Source organism: Urocitellus parryii, chromosome 6 (assembly GCF_045843805.1).
Source record: "Urocitellus parryii isolate mUroPar1 chromosome 6, mUroPar1.hap1, whole genome shotgun sequence".
NCBI lineage: Eukaryota > Metazoa > Chordata > Mammalia > Rodentia > Sciuridae > Urocitellus > Urocitellus parryii.
Window position 1 is genome coordinate 97,523,164 of NC_135536.1, and position 19,407 is coordinate 97,542,570.

At 33.0% G+C, this 19,407-nt stretch overlaps 1 protein-coding gene across 2 annotated transcripts in view; it reads right to left on the reverse strand.

Moving 5' to 3' along the window:
• Dmxl2 (Dmx like 2) overlaps positions 1-19,407 on the reverse strand; it is a 139,210-nt gene that overhangs the window by 99,736 nt on the left and 20,067 nt on the right. For both annotated transcript variants that reach the window (XM_077799441.1, XM_026390512.2), the window contains exons 2-6: positions 18,917-19,042; positions 17,955-18,026; positions 14,542-14,620; positions 13,594-13,729; positions 12,886-12,952 (exon numbers count right to left, since the gene is read on the reverse strand). In XM_077799441.1, the coding sequence (XP_077655567.1) occupies positions 12,886-12,952; positions 13,594-13,729; positions 14,542-14,620; positions 17,955-18,026; positions 18,917-19,042 (480 nt within the window). The remainder of the gene's footprint in view (positions 1-12,885; positions 12,953-13,593; positions 13,730-14,541; positions 14,621-17,954; positions 18,027-18,916; positions 19,043-19,407) is intronic.

The following is a 19,407-nucleotide window of genomic DNA, read 5'->3' on the forward strand; positions in this document are numbered from 1 at the left end:
ATATACATATTAAAATACATGTTTTAAAAAGTTAAAAGAATTCGAAACTAGAAAGCCTGCACTACAGAACAATCTCAACAAAATATTCCATGAAGATGAAATGGGGGGAAAAAAGTGAAAACCAGCAAAGGAAGGAACTACACTAAAGAAATAGTCAATCAAAGGAAAAACTAAATTCAAATTAAAAACTAGAAATAAACACAAATAAATGGGAATACCAATCATATCTCAATAATAGCCTTGAACATTGATGGCCTAAATTCATTAATCAAAAGTCACAGACTGGAAGATTGGATTAAAAAACAAGACCTGGGGCTGAAGGTGTAGCTCAGTGGTAGAGCGCTTGCCTGGCATTTCTAAGCACTGGGTTTGATCCTCAGCACCACATAAAAATAAATAAATAAAAATAAAGACATTCAAAAAAGATACAATAAAGTTTGAAGGAAAAAAAAAAAGACCCAACAATATGCTGTCTGAAAAAGACTTACCTAATAGTTTTCCTCCAAAAACGTACTATCAATTCTTTTACACACACACACAAAGAGAAAGAGAAATGAGGAAGAGACTATCATGATAAGAACAACTATCAAAGACATCCACAGACTGAAGGTGAGAGGGTGGGAAAAAACATATCACTCACATAAATCACGTAAACAAGCAGCAGTTTCTATCCTCACATCAGATAAAGTGGACTTTAAGCCAAACTTAATCAGAAGGGACAAAGAAAGCCATTTCATACTGCTTAAGGAAATTATACATCAAGACATAACAATCATAAATTTATGCCCCAAACAATAGAGCATCTACATACATCAAACAAACCTCCTCATTTCCTGGTCTATATCCAAAGGACTTAAAATCAGTATACTATAATGACATAGCCACACCAATGTTTACAGCAGCTGAATTCACAACAGCTAAACTGTGGGACTGACTTAGACATCCACCAATAGATGAATGGATAAAGAAACCATGGTATATATACACAATGAAATAGTACTCAGCATTAAAAGAGAATAAAATTATGGCATTCTGGTAAACGGATGGAGTTGGAGAATATCATGCTAAGCAAAGTAAGCCAATTCCAAAAAACCAAATGCCAAATGTTTTCTATGATGGGGGGGCAGGCCTGGGAGGAATGGAGGAGCTTTGGATTGGGCAAAGGGAAGGGTGAGGAGGGGTTATGAGGATAGGAAAGATGGTGGAATGAGATCAACATCATTACCCTAGGTACATGTATGATTGCATGAATGGTACATCTCTACACCATGTACAACCGGAGAATAAAAATATTGCACTCCATTTATGTATGATGAATTAAAATGCATTCTGCTGTCATGTACAACTATTTGTTCTACAAATAAAAATTTTAAAAGAGAAAAAAAGAATCAAATAGACCACAACACAATAATATTGGATAACTTTAACATGCCTCTGTCACCACTAGATAGATCCTCCAAACAAAAACTAAATAAAGAAGCTATAGAAGAAAATACAATTGATAATTTAGACTTAATAAACATACATAGCATATTTCATCCATCAATGACTGAATACACTTTCTTCTCAGCAGCACATAGATCCTTCTCTAATATAAATCATGTTATGTAAGCTGTCACATATGTCAGCATACAATTGGAATATTACCTTAATATATTTTTAGCACCTGTAGAATAATTCTGATAGCTCCCTTTCCATTGATATTAATTTTTGTGTTCTTGCTCTTTTCTTAATTAGATTTGTTTGATTTTTATCAAATTTTAGCTATATTATTTCTTATCTGTTTCATATATTTCTGCTCCTAAATCTTAGTTTTTTCCTTCCTACTACTTTTTTTTTTGGGGGGGGGGGGAATGGTGCTGGGGATTAAACCCAGGGCCTTGTGCATGGAAGGCAAGCACTCTACCAACTGAGCTATATCCCCAGGCCTCTACTACATAATATGAAAATAAAATTTCCTAGCTTCTTTCTGATACAAGTACTTTAAGTTATAAATGTTCGTTTGAGTAGTGTTTCATCCCAGAGATCCTGATATTTTAAGCTTTTATATTCACTTAGTTCAAAGCACTTTTTATTTACTTTCCTTATGCTTTCTTCCTTGACCTCTGAGATATTTATAAGTGTGGCATTTAATTTTGAAATAGCTGACATGTGGGGGTGGGATTCTGTATATCTTAAGGTGACTGATTTCTAATGTAATAAATCATACAGGAAACACAGTCTGCATGATTTCAAATTTTAAAAAAGTAATGGAAATGCTTTTTATATTGATTGTATTAGTTACATACATGCCAAAACTGATCAAACTGCATACTTCAAATATGTGCATTTTATTATACTTCAATTTTACTTCAATAAAGCTATGGGGGGGAAGCTAAAAAAATAAAATACAGTACATGTCTCAAATAAAAGTATATATACTACCTGCCCATAATCATAATGCCATTAATGATATTTCAAAGGGGATAACAGGAAAATGTGTTCTAAATACATAGTATGCACAATATGCAAGCTGATATCAAAGCAATGACTAACTGGGAATATTATAAAGCTACATTCCAATAGGAATCTAGAGCAGCTCTCTGATCATACTGAATTGGTTCAATTAAATCATTCAAGACTTCACCAAAATGGTCTCATTAAGTCAAAGGAATGACTGACTATCCTAAGTATTCACTTATGCTAATCTTAAGAAATATGAGTTTAAAAAAATCTGAATTATTTTTCATGGTTAAATTTTAAAAGTAATGGGGCACTAACTGTTAAAAATCCAAAGTTAAAGGTAATTTAACTTTGATAATTTAAGAGATCAAAAGCATGAATTACATGATTTTTCAAACTTTTTTTTCTTTTTTATTTTTATTTGGTCTTTTTAGTTATACATGACAGTACAATCTATTTTTATTTTTCAAACTATTTTTCCTGTGATTCTGAAAAGTTTTCCTTTATTGGGCCATGCTTCTTGGACATCAAGAAAAATTCTTTGTGAATCTCTGCATATTAAGGATTTTTTTTAAATTTGAAGATGATTGAACTGGCTTATCAAAATTCTCAGGGTTTTATTTTTTAAATCCAGTTTAAGTTTTTTCCCTTCCCACTTATTTTAGCTGTATTTATTTTCTCTTTTTCCCTTAGGCTCCTTGATTTCTGCTTAGCCAGGTTGTTTAGGTAGCTCTATTATTTAGGAAGGGAAGCAAAAAGGAGCACACATGGCAAAGAACTACAGGCAACCTCTAGAGTCTGGGAGAGGCCTCTAGGGTCTGGGAGAAGTCTTCAGCAAACAGTAGTCAAAAAGCAAACCCCTTAGTCATGCAGCTGCACAGAAATAAATTCCAACAAAAACCTGAGTGAGCTTGAAAATTAATTATTTCCTAGTCAAGCCACCAGATGAAAACTCAGCCCTGACATTTTTATTTACCTTTCCGATCCTCCCTGATCAGAAGCTTCTAGATAAACCATCTAGGACTCCTAATCTACAGGAGCTAATAGATATTTGGGTGGGGTTTTTTTGTTTTGTAGTTGTAGATGGACAGCATGCCTTTATTTTATTTGTTTATTTTTATGTGGTGCTGAAGATCGAACCCAGTGCCCCATGCATGCAAGGCAAGCACTCTGCCGCTGAGCTAGAGCCCCAGCCTGACGTTTGATTTTAAATTGCTAAGTTTGTGGTCATTTGTTACACGATAAAAGAAAACTAATAAAGACTCCTACCTATAAATGTTATGAGTAAAATTAAGGCAAGCAAAAAGAATAGAGCAGAGTAAGATACTGTAAAATTTTAAAAGAGGTGCTTAGGGAGAACCACACTCAGGTGATAATTAACGGGGGAAAGCCTTACTGATCTCTGGGGAAAGAGAGTTTTATAAGCCAAGAGAACAACAAGTTTAAAACTCTGAGATGGGAACATCCTTACCCTGTTTAGGGACAACAATGAGGTTTGAATGGAGTCCAGCATACAGGGAGAAAATAACCAGAGATATGGTCAAAGGTGTGATGGGGGACCTAGTACATATAAGGCCTGATAGGCCATCATGAAGACTCAGGATTTTCAGAAATAAAATGAGAAACCTTTTGACGGTTTTTAACAGAAGAGTGACATGATCTGACTTCCATTTTTAAAAGATTAATTCCACCAGTCGGTTTGAAATTACAGGAAGAAAGCAAAAACTGGAAAAATACTGTAATGAAAATTTTAATATATAAGCCAAGCACAATGGTGAACACATATAATCCTAGTGACTCAGGAAGCTGAGGCAGAAGAATCATAAGATTGAGGCCACCCTAGACAACCTACTGAGACTCTGTCTCAAAATACAAAATAAAAAGGAATGGGGATATAGCTCAATGATAGAGCATTCCAGGTGTCAATCCCCTGTACCACCACCAAAAAAAATTTTTTTTAAATAATGTAAAAATACAAGTGATAAGGGCTGGGGTTGTGGCTCAGTGGCAGAGCGCTTGCCTAGCATATGTGAGGCACTGAGTTCGATTCTCACCACCATGTATCAATAAATAAAATAAAGGTCCACTGACAACTAAAATATATTTAAAAACAAAATATATGAGTGATAAATGATGACTTCAACCAGATTATAATGTCCAAGTGAGTAGAATGTAGATATATTCTGAAGTTAGAGCCATCAGAGGAATAATTCAAGGTGAGGGGAGTGAAAATTAGAGGAGAAATACAGCCAAAAGATATAAATTTGAATGTCATCAGCATATAAAAATAGCAATTAAGTGGCATCTGAAACCATAAGACAAGATCTCCAAGAATAAAGAGTATAGAGAGAGGAGAGGTCCAAGAAATGAGTCCTAGGTACCCCAAAATTTAAAAATAGAGACTGTGACACCAAAAAAACAGGAAAGGCAGCCACAATTAAAAAGAGGAATACAGGATTTCTCGGGCAGTGAAAATATCCAATATGACATTGTAATAGATATATGTCATTATAGTTTTCCAAACCCACAGAATGTACACACCAAGAGTGTAATATAAGTACTGACTTTAAGTGGTAATGATTCTTCAATGTAGGTGCATCATTAACAACAAATGTACCACTCTATTGGGAGATGCTGTTAGTGAGAAAAGCTATGCATGTTTGGGAGTGGAGCGTATATAAGATTTCTCTATACCTTCCTCTCAATTTTGCTAGGAATCTAAAACTTCTCTAAACAAAAGTAAGGCTTTAAAAGAAGGTGGAAATAACCAACCAAGTTAAATTATGCTGATAGGTTTAGTAAGAATTAACCACAGGATTCAGTAATAGGAAGTCTCATGAGGACAGTTTCAGAGAAGTGATGGTGGGAGGGCTCAACACAAGCAGACAGCAACACTTTCTAGATTTTACAAGGAAGACAGGGAACTGTGGCAGACAGCAACACTTTCTAGATTTTACAAGGAAGACAGGGAACTGTGGCAGAAGTTGGGAGGGAAAGCCACGAGTTATTGTTATTTACTTATTCTACAATGAACACGATTATAGCACATTTGGTATACCACGCTGTATGAGTCAGCTTGGGCTGCCATAACAAAAAACAAACAAACAGACAAAAAAAGAAACACTGGGGTGGCTTAAGCAACAAAAAGTTATTTCCTCATAGCTCTGGAAGCTAAGAGTCCAAGATCAGGGTGTCAGCTTGGTTGAGTTCTGGTGAGGGCTCTCTTCCTGTCTTGTAGGTGACCATCCTCTCACTGTACCCTCACATGGCAGAAAAAGCAAGCTTGCTTATCTCTTCTTGTAAGGGCACTAATCCTAACACATCCATTCTTGTGACCTTATCTAACCCAAAGTACTTCCCAAAGTCTCCATTTCCTACCACCATCAAACTGGGGGTTAGCACTTCAGTGTATGAATTTGGGGAGTTACAAACATTCAGTTTACAACACAGGCTAATTAAATGACCTAGGAGAAAAGGGAAAACAGATTTGAAAATAGAAGAGTTAACTAATAATGATGCCCCTAAGTAAACAAGCAAATAAGATCTAGTATATATATTTGCGAAAGAATTGGCCCTATGTAAAAGCACAGAGTCCATCTATGGTAAAATAAGACACGGCAGAATATACAGATACATAGTAGAGAAGTGAACAGACATAGATAGTTGGTAGAACGTTACCTGTGTTCTGATTATCTCTGGAATGAACCTACAGTAAGCAAATGCTAAAGCTTTTTTTAAAACAGCTCTATGAAAAGTCAGCTCAGAAGCACTTCCACACTGCCAAGAAAACCCCAAAGACAATCTCTAAGGATTAAATTGGCTTTTCAAAAAAAGAAAAAAACAGGTGTCGTGGCATACGGAGACTGAGGCAAGAGGATCACAAATTCGAGGCCACCCTCAGCAACTTAGCCAAGCCCCAAGCAACTTAGTGAGACCCTGTCTCAAAATAAAAAGTAAAAAGAGCTGGGGATGTAGCTCAGTAGTGGCGTCCCTGGGTTCAATTCTCCAGTACCGAAAAAAAAGCGGGGGGGGGGGGGGGGGGACAAGAGCAAACAGAATCCAAGAATATAATACACTATAATCAAATTGAGATTATTCCAGAAATCCAATGTTTGTTTAATACTTGAAAATCAGTCTATGTATTTCACCTTATTAAAAGATTAATAAGTGAGGCACTAAGCAACTCAGTGAGACCCTATCTCTAAATAAAATACAAAATAGAGCTGGGAATGTGGCTTAGTGGTCAAGTTCCCCTGAGTTCAATCCCCCCCTCAAAAAACTACAAGTAAGGGCTGGGGATGTGGCTCAAACTGTAGCGTGCTCGCCTGGCATGCGTGCGGCCCGGGTTCAATCCTCAGCACCACATACCAACAAAGATGTTGTGTCCGCCGAGAACTAAAAACTAAATATTAAAAAATTCTTCTCTCTCTCTCTCTCTCTCTCTCTCTCTCTCTCTCTCTCTCTTTCTCTTAAAAAAAAAAAACTACAAGTAAAAGGAAACTTCCTTTATCTGAAAAAGAATATCTACAATAAATACCTTACATATACTTACTTATGGTGACATAGTATAAGGTATCTCTTTGAAATGAAAAATAAGAAAAAGATAACTATTTTCTTTTTTTAATATTTACTTAGTTACAGGTGAACACAATACCTTTATTTTATTTTTATGCAACCCCAACCCCAGAAAAAGATAACTTTTATCAGCACTTTTATTCAATACTATACTAGAGGTCCTAGATATTTCAGTTAAAAAAAGAAAATAATATGAAACATGAGTGTTATAAAAAATGAACTAATAGTACTCACTATTCATAGATAATTATGTATAGAGAAAATCCAAAAGGATCTACAAAGGTATTATAAGAATTAATGGGTTTAGTAAGATTGCTGGACATAATGCCAATATGCAAAAATTAATCAGGGGCTAGGGCTGTAGCTCAGCGGTAGAGCGCTCACCTAGTACATGCGAGGCCCTGGGTTCGATCCTCAACACCACATAAAAATAAATAAATAAATAAAGGTATTGTGTCCAACTGTAACTAAAAAATAAAATTTTTTTTCAATTAATCACACGTCCATATACTAGCAACAATTATTAAGTGATATTTGCATAATGATATCATCTATAACAGCATCAAGAATATCAAACAGCCAGGCGCAGTGGTGCACACCTGTGATCCCAGCATCCCAGCAAAAGCAAGGCACTAAGCAACTCAGTGAGACCCTTAGGTGGGGATGTGGCTCAGTGGTCAAGTGCCCCTGAGTTCAATCCCCAGTAACCACCGCCCCCCCCCCAAAAAAAAGAATATCAAACACCTAGGAATGAATCTAACTAAATATGTTTATGAACTCCACATAGAAAATTAATAAAATATTACTGAGGAAAATGAAACATTTAAATAAACAAATGTCCATTCTATGTTCCTAGATGGAAAAACTAAATGTTATAAAATGTTTATTCTCCCCAAACTGACGTATAAAGTCAATGCAATACCAATCAAGATCATAAAAGAGTTTCTGTTCATTTGTTTTATAAAATTTATCAGCTTATTCTAAAATTATATGGAAATACAAAGGGCCAAAAATAAACACACTAATCTTACAAAAGAAAAAACAAGATGGGAGAACTTGCTCTACCAGATATCAAAACAATTTAAAAGCTATAGCAATTAAGACAGATGACACTGGCACAAGAAAAGACCAATGGACTAGAGAAAAGAGCCCAGAAACAGACCCACAGAAATATGGACTTTGATTTTATAACAAAAATAGGCATACAGAGCAATGAAGAAAAGAAAGGCTTTTTAATAAGTTGTATACGACAATTGGATAGTCATATAGAAAAATTAAACTTGGTCTCTTCCTAACCATACCTAAAAATTATTCCATAAAGATTTTGGACCTAAATGTGAAAAACAAAACATAAAATTTCCAGATTCTAGAATAGGAATTCAGGTCCCCTGACCCAAAGGTTCCATGGTTAGAAGTCAAGATACAAAAGATATTTGCAATACATCATCTGTATCTCATTGTGCCTTAGATTTTGGTGTGCCAGTTTCAACTGAATGCATCTACATATCTTTGCCTGCAGTTTTCAAGGAGCTGGTTGAGTGCTGAGAATCAATGCTGTGTCCTCACCAGCCCTCAATTTTTGACGTGTATGGAAAATGAACATGTGTAAAGAATGCTGTGTGCAAGGAACACTGGCTACCAGGGTGTCCAGAGAATTAAGCTTGGAAAGGCACTAAAAAAAGGGTATATTTTCAAGTTCATTAATGTATTCCTCAAAGTCAGTATATTTCTTGTAATCATTCCCATATTAACTACTGATATTTGAATCCTTATCTCAAGGTCTACATCTAGGGAAACTAAGAAAACTAAGACCCAGTAGTACCATGAACTAGAAGAACAATTCTCTATTTTCAAAACTGCTAATTGAAGGAAATGGTTCAATAAACCAAAGTAACATTAGCACTACACATGATCTTAGAGATCATAAATATTTTCATATCATATGACAGTTGCTATATATCAAAATGTTTTTATATTCATCTTTACTTGGAAACTGTTTGTTATTGAAACTACCACTAAACTACACATGATTGCAATCTTCCTGGCTATAATGTGCTGCACAGTTTTCCTGTCTATGTTATTCATGTAACTATTGAGCAACTAACTCTATGCCAAGTAATTATGCAACCACAAAACAGTAAATTTGAATGTTTTCACAACTAGAGATTAACTCAAAGAGCCATGGATAAATACTGATATTCTTGGAAAGCTTAGCTTTACTTTATAAAGTGATATATGGAAGTTTTATTACATATGCAAAAATGAAATGCAATTAAACTTTAACCTGTCCATATTTGAGATCTAATTTTTTGTTACTATATGCATTTATTAAAATATATATGTCTATTATCACAAAATTCAGTATCATGAAGTCATTATCTTAACATTTCCTTTATAATGTTGTGTATTTTCTTTTATGCATTTTAAAAAATAATACTGTTTAGAAGGATATATAGGCTCCACTAGATAAAAGACAAAAACACAAAACAAAACTTTAAGAAACTCATCTAGATGATTATACAATAAGCCGGGCACAGTGGTACATGCCTGTAATGCTAGTAACTTGTGAGGCTGAGGCAGAAGGATGACAAGTTTGAAGTCAGTCTCAGCAATTTAGTGAGACCCTTTCTCAAATTTTTTTTAATTAAAAAAAAAAATGTGTGAGAATGTAGTTTAGTGGTTAAGCATGTCTGGATTCAATCCCTGATACCAAAAAAAGAGGGGAAAAATTACTATTAATATATGAAAATCCTCAGAATCTCAACATAGAAAAATTTATTAAACAGAGCTCAACCTTAAAGGAAAAAAACTTAATAATCTTGATGTTAAAATTAAATACCACTATTCACAAAAAGATACCATTAATAAAGTGAATGAATAAGTAATAAGTGAGATAACATCTTTACAAAATGCAATTGATAAAGAGTTCATACCCAGAAATAAAAAAAATCAGTAAGAAAAAAGATTAACAACTGTTTAAAAATTAGACAAGGGACTGACCCATCGTTTGGTTTTAAATCAGTCATCCAAATATCCAATAAACCTATGAAAGGGTATTTAACAACCTTATTAAATGGAAATGTCCTTTAAACCTACAATGAGGTAACATGGGCATTCACCAAATACAAAAGATTAAAAGTCTGACTACATCAGTGCTGACAACAAACAATAGGAACTATGTACACTATTAGTGAGAGTGTTAAGTAGTATAAATGCTTTGGAAAACTGGCAATACCTCCAAAGATTACGAAAATTAAGTTGCATAAAAAAAATCAACTATATGGTGTAAGCTCAAAACTGTAGTAAAACATTATATTATTTGAGAATTTACACATGTGAAATTATTTTTTTAAATAAGCAATAAAATGATAAAACGTAAAATTCAAGATTCTGATTGGGGTGGGAGGAGAAAGAAGAGATGTAAAGAGGAAGATAAGGGGCCCATTAATTTTAGTTGTCTCCAGTTGAGTAGTGATTTTTTAATTTGTTTTATATTTTTTAAATTGTTTCATTTTAATTTGTTATATAAGCCTTGGCAACTTGTTGAGCCCCTGTCTCAAACTAAAAAATAAAAAGGACCAGAAGTGTAGCTCAGTGGTAGAGCACCCCTGGGTTCAATTTTCACATGCACACACACAGACACACACAAAGTATGTTATAAGTTTTATATATATATATATATATATATATATATATATACACACACTTTCTGTACTCATAAAAAATATAATTTTAAAAAGAAACAGATAATAAGAAAGAACTCTTGGAAATTAAAAATGTAATCACAGGGAAAAAAAAATATTTCAAAATTTAAGCTGAAAAATACCCCAGAAATGAAGTAAAAAGATGAGGAGATGGAAAATATAGAAGGGAAAAATAGCAAATTAGAGGGTTAGAAAATAAGGCACACTTTTGAATAAGAAGAGATCCAGAAAGACAGAGAAGGAAATACTATAAAAATATTCTCTCAGAACTGAAGGACATGAATTTCTAGATTAAGCAGGTCCGCCAAATAGCCTAAACAACAAAGTCTTTATCCATTAGAGGCAGATACTGAAATGTTTCCAGAGGACTAACTCAAAACATAGGCATCATAATGAAGTTTCAGAACTCTGGGGATAAGGAGAACCGCCTCAAAACCTCTGTAGCTAGAGACTGGGGAGTATAGCCATACTGGTATTGTATTTCTCAGTAACAACACTAGAAGCCAGGAGGCAATAAAATACTGACACTAAAAATTCTTAGGAACAGTGATTTCAAACTAATTCTAGGCCCAACCAAATCAAGGAGAAGGAAAAAAAATTTTAAGATATACAAGGCCTCAAAAACATTTATTCCTATTCTTTTCTCAGAAACCTACTGGAGCATACCTCTATCAAAACAAGGAGAGAAGATAAATAATGATTTAAAAAAAACAGAATTTAACAAAGCAGAAAGACAAAGAGAATTTCCACAGTTGGTAAAAGAAAATCCTCAAATGATAGTTTTGTTAGTTTATACTTGTAGAGAAACAAAGCCAGATTTGAGCAGAGAAAACACATTTCCAGGATATTTTCTATGTGAGATTATTCTGAGATATAATACCAAATTCTGTCAGTAATTCTGTGGAAGAATTAGTTAGGTATAAGATATTACTGTCTACAAAGTAATTATACCTATGAAGAATATCATACAATCTCTTTTTTTTTTTTTCCAGAGACAGGTTCATTTGGGAAAGCAGAAACACATTTGAAGGAGAATGAGGCCCATTTCCAGGCCCATCTTAACAATGTAATAATAAATACCAATTTACCCCAAAATATCAGATATCTACACCAGGAAGATTAAAGTATGGAAAGCAAATATGCATTAGATGTGGGGATAGGGCTGGAAGCAGCGGCTAGAAAGCTAAAATCTCAGCTTCCCTCCTAGGAAGGTAAGAAATGATACATAAAACAGGGTAGAAAAAAACATAAGTTTTAGCAAGTTATTTAGGAACAGGGAAGGAAATATCAAAACATTCAACTTGATGAATAATTGCCTCAATACACTGGAAATAAGAGTGGGAAGAATGGGTTAAAGAACTTCTTTTCATCATGAATCCAGTAGTACAATTTTCCTTTTAATAAAATTATATTTGGGCCATGTGTGATGGCGCATGCATGTAATCCCAGTGGCTTGGGAGGCTGAGGCAGGAGAATTTGCAAGTTCAAAGCCAGGCTCAGCAAACTAGCAAGGCCCTAAACAACTCAGTAAGACCCTGTCTTTGAATAAAATACAAAAAAGGGCTGGGGATGTGGCTCATTGGTTAAATGCTCCTGGGTTCAATCCCCAGTGCCAAAAAAAAAGTTATATTTGGGAGGCTGAAAGCAGGAGGATCACAAGTTGAAGGCCAGCTTTAGGGAGACCATGTCTCTAAATAAAAATATGAAGGTCTGGGAATATAGCTTGTGGTAAAGTGCCCTGGGTTCAATCTCCAGTACCAAAATAAATTCATTAACTAAAATTAAATTAAATACACTATTTGTAAATGTAAAAATTAGTTTTTAAAAATGTATATGAGCTAAGTTCAAGTAAAACTAATAATAATAGCCATTATTTCTCTGTGTACCACATAGTACATACCAGGTCTTCTACACATGGTTTATATTTTTTCTATTGTTTTTTTGTGGGGTTTTTTGGTTGCACTGGAGATCAAACCCAGGGCTTCACAAATGGCAAGCAAGTGTTCTACCACTGAGCTATATTCCCAACCTCATAAACATTATTACTATTTCTCTGGTCAGCTGTATAGAATAGCAGTATCCCAATTTTACAAAGAAAGAAATAGAAAATACAGATGAATAAGGAACATTTTTAGTTGTTTTAGTTTTTTGTTTGATCCTTTACCTTTCCAGCAGTAGCAAAATATTCACCATCAGGAGACCATTCCATCAAATGTACAGAGACTGAAGTTCTAAAACAAAAAAACAAACTTAAACAGTTAGCATTTTTAAAATCTGGTACCCAGTGCATCTAAATGATCAAGATAAAATTTTCATTACATCAAAGTTACAATCATCAGAACACGAACGTTTTGCCTCCCTAAAAATTAAAAAAAAAAAAACACCTTCTTAATAACAAATTAATTAAAGCTAATACAAAGTTCACTTTAGAGAAAGAAAAAACGTAAGTAATATGAATACAGGGTACCTCCACCCACAAAATGTTAAAAACTGAGCTCATCATCTTCTCTAACTGGCCCTTTTCATATAATCCATGTTAATGTTAATGGTGCAGCCATCCTTCCACTTGAAAGAATAACTGGAAGCTTCCCAGTTTATATATTACCTACTAATTAATAATTTTTACATGTCAATCCTGTCAACTCAAGTCCTGGAGCTTTCCTGAAAATACTGCTATACTTTTTTATAAACATTTATGGCACAAACTGAAGGATGACATTATAATGTAATCGGTTTTGGTTAGAAAAATTCTACTTTTGAGGCTTCTGAATGAAATGGTACCATCAAAAAATAAAAATCTTTGTAAAAGGAAACATAATTTAGAAAGCATTTTTTTAAATTAATGATCATAACAACAGAGTTAGACACTAACTTGCACTGCCAGACGCACTTCCAATCATTTAAAACGGGAGGAATTTTATTATCAATTTCTTCCTCCTCTTCCAGAATATCACCTCCTGGAGGAGCCCACAACTGAACAGAATCAGTTGCTGTCAACAATCTGTTATCTGAAAATTAAAGAAAGTTCTAATGAATAAGCAAGGATTATCTTGGGAAAGAAATGCACTTGTGGGCCTCTGCCTTGGTCTGCAAACTATCAGAGGAAAAACACACAATACTTTCCTATGAAAAACACTTGGAGTATACATATTTAGAAGCATCCCCTAGAAGAGAGTGAAAAAAGAATCCCTAAACAAGAAAAGCTTACTAGTGAAGAGCTATTGTGTATCTAGCAAGTCTTTAAAAAAAAGGAGGGAGAGTAAAAGTAGAATAAGAAATCCCCAAACCTGTATATAGTCATTTTATACTATATACAGTATAAAATGACATGAGGCATAACTACAAATTAATGAAATTTGGTTTTCTACATGGAATATAAAAATAACTTTTATTAATTGTGAATGTAAAAGGGGCCAACAGCTATTATCATTAGAAGTTCCTAATCTTTGGAGATTAAAGATAGAAATTTCCTGAATTATAAATGATAACAAAATACGGTGGAGTTTTTTTGGTCTCTGTTTTATTGACGATTTTGTCTCTTAGTAAATATGATAAGAGTAAGGTGAAGCACATGTTAACTAAGGAAAAAATCACTATTTCTTGAAATAAAACACTAAAAGGCAAAGACAAAAAAGCACAGAATAGTAAATTAAGCATTGTTCAAAGCAGTATATATCAAGAAAGAAGTATACTTATTCATCAACAAAAGGAAAATATAATATTGATTGTTTTCTTATTATGAAAGGCCATATCATACTGTAATCATACATTTAAAACAAATATTTAATTTTAATAATTTGTAAATATAACTGCCAAGTACCTTGAGGGTCCCATGCTAAGTTATATGTCACGGAACTCAAAAAAAACTGCCCAGTTTTAAGCCACTGATACTTGAGTTGCTGAAACATGTAGAGAGAAAGAAAAAAGAAAAATATATATTTTAAAAACATCCCAAAACATCACCATTTCATTATTTTCTTCAACTTAAGCCCTTATGATCTAAAATGAAGATGTAAATACTTCACCATTATTTTCATATGCTATTTTTAAAATAATATTCCAATAAATGGTCCCACTTAGCATTTATTCTGCCACATTAAGCTGTTGGCCAAACCCAAACAAGCATGTTCTCTCAGGCTTCCTTCCACGTCTATAAGTATATTTTTATACTTAAGATATATTCCCCTCTTCTCCATCTGAAAATTCCTAAGTTTCCATTAAGATTTAGCTAAATCTTCATGTCTGTTATGAAGCTTTCTCTGACACTCTGATAGCACCCAAAGCACTTTGACATTCTGTCATTAAAACATTGATGACATAATTATCAGTCATTTATGTATCTGACTCTCTTAGTAAATTGCAACTTTTTAAGGGTAGTAACTATACCATAAAAGTCTTTGTATCTTCAGTCTTATTAATGCTTGCTACAAAGATGGCCAAAAATGTTTAATAAAATAAATGTATATTTTTAAAAAGTGTAAAGAAAGAAATGCATATCATAATCCAATGGATTTAATGTCTAAAAGAAAATTAAATATACTTCAAGAAGTCAACAGATTACATAACCTATAATGCACAAACCTGAGGTATATTATATTTGAATAATTTCCACCCATTTTAAAAAATATTTTCATTCTAAAAGGAGATTTAAAGTTTCAAAGTCGAAAGCCTTCAACACGAAATACAGCATAAAAGTTAACACATTTCTTTGCTGTATGTAAATATAATATCCTTTTGTAAAAATACAGTGCAATGTAAAGCCATATATCCTCAGATAAGTTATACATTAACTGTCTAGCAACTAAAATGTTTTTAAATACCTTTTCTCTTTATAATATTTTTTAAATTTTTAATAAATAATTTATACAAGGTTTCTTGAGTACTTCTACATGTAAACCTGCATTTCATTATCTAAAAATAATTTTGTATTTTATAATCAGGGAAAAGTTGTTTTTTAAAGCCTACCATTGCTAACCAACATCAACCTCAAAAGTATTTTAAATACTACTCAACAAATGTATTTTAAAAACTACTCAGCAAATCTATTTTAAAATAATAATTAAATAATTCCTAAAATTACAAACTTTAAAATAAATGTATATTTTAAAGAAATGTAATGAAAGTATGTATAAAAGACCATATCACAGTGTAATCAGACATTTAAAACAAATATATATATTTGATAATTATATATATATATATATATATATATATATATAATTATCTAATATGCTTTCTTTTAGTGTTCCTTAGAATGTAATCCATGAACCAGCTACAACTGCAGAAATTTGAGGGAATATGAATTTAAATATGTACTCTAGGTGACAATGTTTTGTTTTGCTTTGTTTTTCACAGAGCTCAAGAATGAACCAGGGCTCATGCATGCTAGATAAACACTCTATGAGTAAGCACTCTAAGTGACTCATAAGTACTTCAAAATTTGACATTCATTTCACAGTATTACTATAAAGAACAGCATTTTAATTCAACTTTTTTTAGAAACATAAAGAAGTTATCAAATATACATATTTAATGAAATATACCAAAACTAATTTTAATGCATTTCATTTTTTAAAAAACTTTTTAAAGAAGCTGGGCATAGTGGTGCACAACTATAGTCCCAGTCACTCAGGAGGGCTGAGGCAGAAAGCTGGTTTGAATCCAGGAGTTTGAGACTAGCCTGGGCCTCAGAGGAAGACCCTGTTTCAAAAGAAAGAGGAAAACAGAGAAAGAGAAAAGAAAGAGTAAGGCAGAAAAGAAAGAGGAAGGTAGGAAAGAAGGGAGGGAGGGAGGGAAGGGAAGGGAAGGAAAAATATAGTTTAAAATTACTTATAAATAGATATTCAACATTCATATTTAACATTTGCAGTTTTGATTATTTTGAGTGACTGAGGAATTCTGATGCATGTAGTTTTGTTTTAAGAATTGCACCAAGGGCACTTTACAAATCAGCTACATCCCCAGGCCTTTTTATTTTGAGACAGAGTCTTGCTAAATTGCTAAGGCTGGGCTTGAATTTGCAATCTTCCTTCCTCAGCTTCCTAAGTCACTGGGATCACAGGCGTATGCCACCATGCCCAGCTGCATGTAGTAATTTTTAACAGAATGAATGGTTAAATGAATGTAAAATTTTCTGAATAGTAAATAAAATTCAGTACTCAGTATAATTGTGAATGTTTCTCAATGTGGTGTACTAGATCACGAAGCTGGTGGTGAACTTATCAAAGCCTCTGATTTCAATAAACAAATATTTACAAGTACCAAGTATTTATAATGAATCAATGAACAAAAGAAATAATGTTCCCTATTCCATATGGATACATCAAACACACAAGATAAGTGTTATGGAAAAAAGTTTAAAATAGATAGGAAGAGTAGAAGTAAGTTGTAATTTTTATAAAATTGTGGTCAAGGTAGGCCTCACTGAAAAAGTATTTTTCAACAAAAATCTATAAAAAAAAATATGCAGAAGCTAGCCCTGGAGCTATATGGAGGAAAAACATTCCCAAAATAGCCAATGCAAAAGCCCTAAAATGGGAGGGTAATTGAGGAACAGTAAAAATTTACCAGTGCAACTGGAGTGGAATCAGGGAGAATAAGAACAGTAGGAGATGAGCTGAGAGGTAATTAAATGTGGCACTGGGGGAAAAGGAGGTTATAATCTATTTTAAGGGCTGGGTTGTAGCTCAATGGTAGAACGCTTGCCTAGCATGTGTGAGGAACTGGGTTCGATTCTCAGCACATCATGTAAATAAATAAATACAATACAATACAATACAAATCCATTGACAACTAAAAAATATTTTTAAAAAAATAATAATCTATTTTAAGGCTTTTGGGCTTTTAATTTGAGAGATATATGGAGTAATTATAGAATTTAAATAAAAGAAGTATCGTAACCTGCTCTGTTGAGAGTAAAGATGGGAAGAGGAAAAGAAGAATTAATAGGGAACCAGACATCAGATAGAGATAGTAAGAAATTAGAATAGTTCAGACTAGCATAAATCTCAACATAAGAAGTGACAATTAGCAATACTCTACAAATGTGGGTTTCTAAAATACCCTTATCAACTTTACACTGATATTCTAGCCCACTTTCAGCACCAGCTCTTAACTCTTTATTTCTACCAACTAGATTCTAAAGTTAACTAGAACGATTAAAAGTAAAAGTTTTTCAATAAAAAAGTAAAGTTAACTAGATTCTAAGGTATTCTACTATCAATTAGTACTTACACAATTTCTCTTATGAGAATTTATGCCCAGAGGCTCAAAAATACAAACAGCATTACCATATGAAGCTGCAATCTAAAAAAGAATGAACATAACATTAATATTTAGGAAAAAGTAAAATAAAGACCATCTTCTTTTCAAAAAACTAATTACATACAATATAATCTGAATGCAGCATTCGTGGTTTATTTCCTTCCACAGACATACCTGGAAGTGTACCAGACTTAATATTCTGGGTTATCAACAAATTCAACAGGCTTTATGTAACAAATACAAAGCTCACCTACTTAAAGAAATCATCTTCTCCAAAATAATTATTTAATTTTAAATATAGAAATAACTTCAATGACAAAAATACATTTCAATGGTACATCTCTTTATCAGAAATTGTATAATCCAGTAAAAAATAATATAAAAACCATGAAAAGTAGAGAAAGACATCATCAGGTCTTAAGAATGTATCAAATAAAATGGCATTAATTGTATCATCAAACATAAATGCTAATTGAGAAACCATCAAGAAGGAGAAATTAACTAAGGAGATATCACGAAGTCATCCACTGTACCTGGAGGGAAAAGAATTGAACAGTCGTCTTCAAAGGACTTAAGTTAAGGTTTAATCACATAAGGAATGTCAAATAGAGAAGATAAAAGCCTACTACTTCCCTTCTATTAACTTAATTGCTGCTGGAATTATCTACTGCCAGAAAAGGAGTATGTATGAGATTGTGAGAGCTATAGATCTTTCAAAACAGTAGATACCTGTAGAACAAATAATTATGACATTGTCAGCTTAAGAGCACTTTACAAGTTGCACACAACTTTTCCCGTTACAACTCCAATCAATAGCCATTTACACAGAAATATAAATAAAAATCATAGAAAAGCCTTACATAAAAGCATAAGAATATTCTAACATTATTAAATACATTAAAAATGACAAATTGAGTAATTAAATCCCTTACTCTTCCTTGTTGGTTAGAACACTCCACACAGCTGACTTGAATGTTTCCATGCTTAGCACCAGGAATGATCTGCACACATTCGAAGTCACTTGCCAAAATGACAATATCACAGCCTGATCCATATGCCTAAAAAGAAGATTTATGATATGTAAGATATATATAACTTTTTAATTATTATTATATTTGATCTTAGATTTTGTTGCCATTTTAATATATACATTGACACATTTTATGAAATAGTTAATATAAGAGTATCAATTGACAACTAAGAATATTAAAAGTCACATCAAAAAATAAATTGATGGAACTCCAAGCATTATCATTCAAAAACTGCTACTAACAGGAAATGAGTTCTTCCAGTTTTACTGCAGTCTTTGTCCCTGCAGGTCACAAATCATTCTGTTTAGTTTCTTTCCAAAGCACATCTCTGAAAACCCTAAAGAATAAAACCTCTACCTGAAAATATTAAAACTACTGAAAATTACAACTGT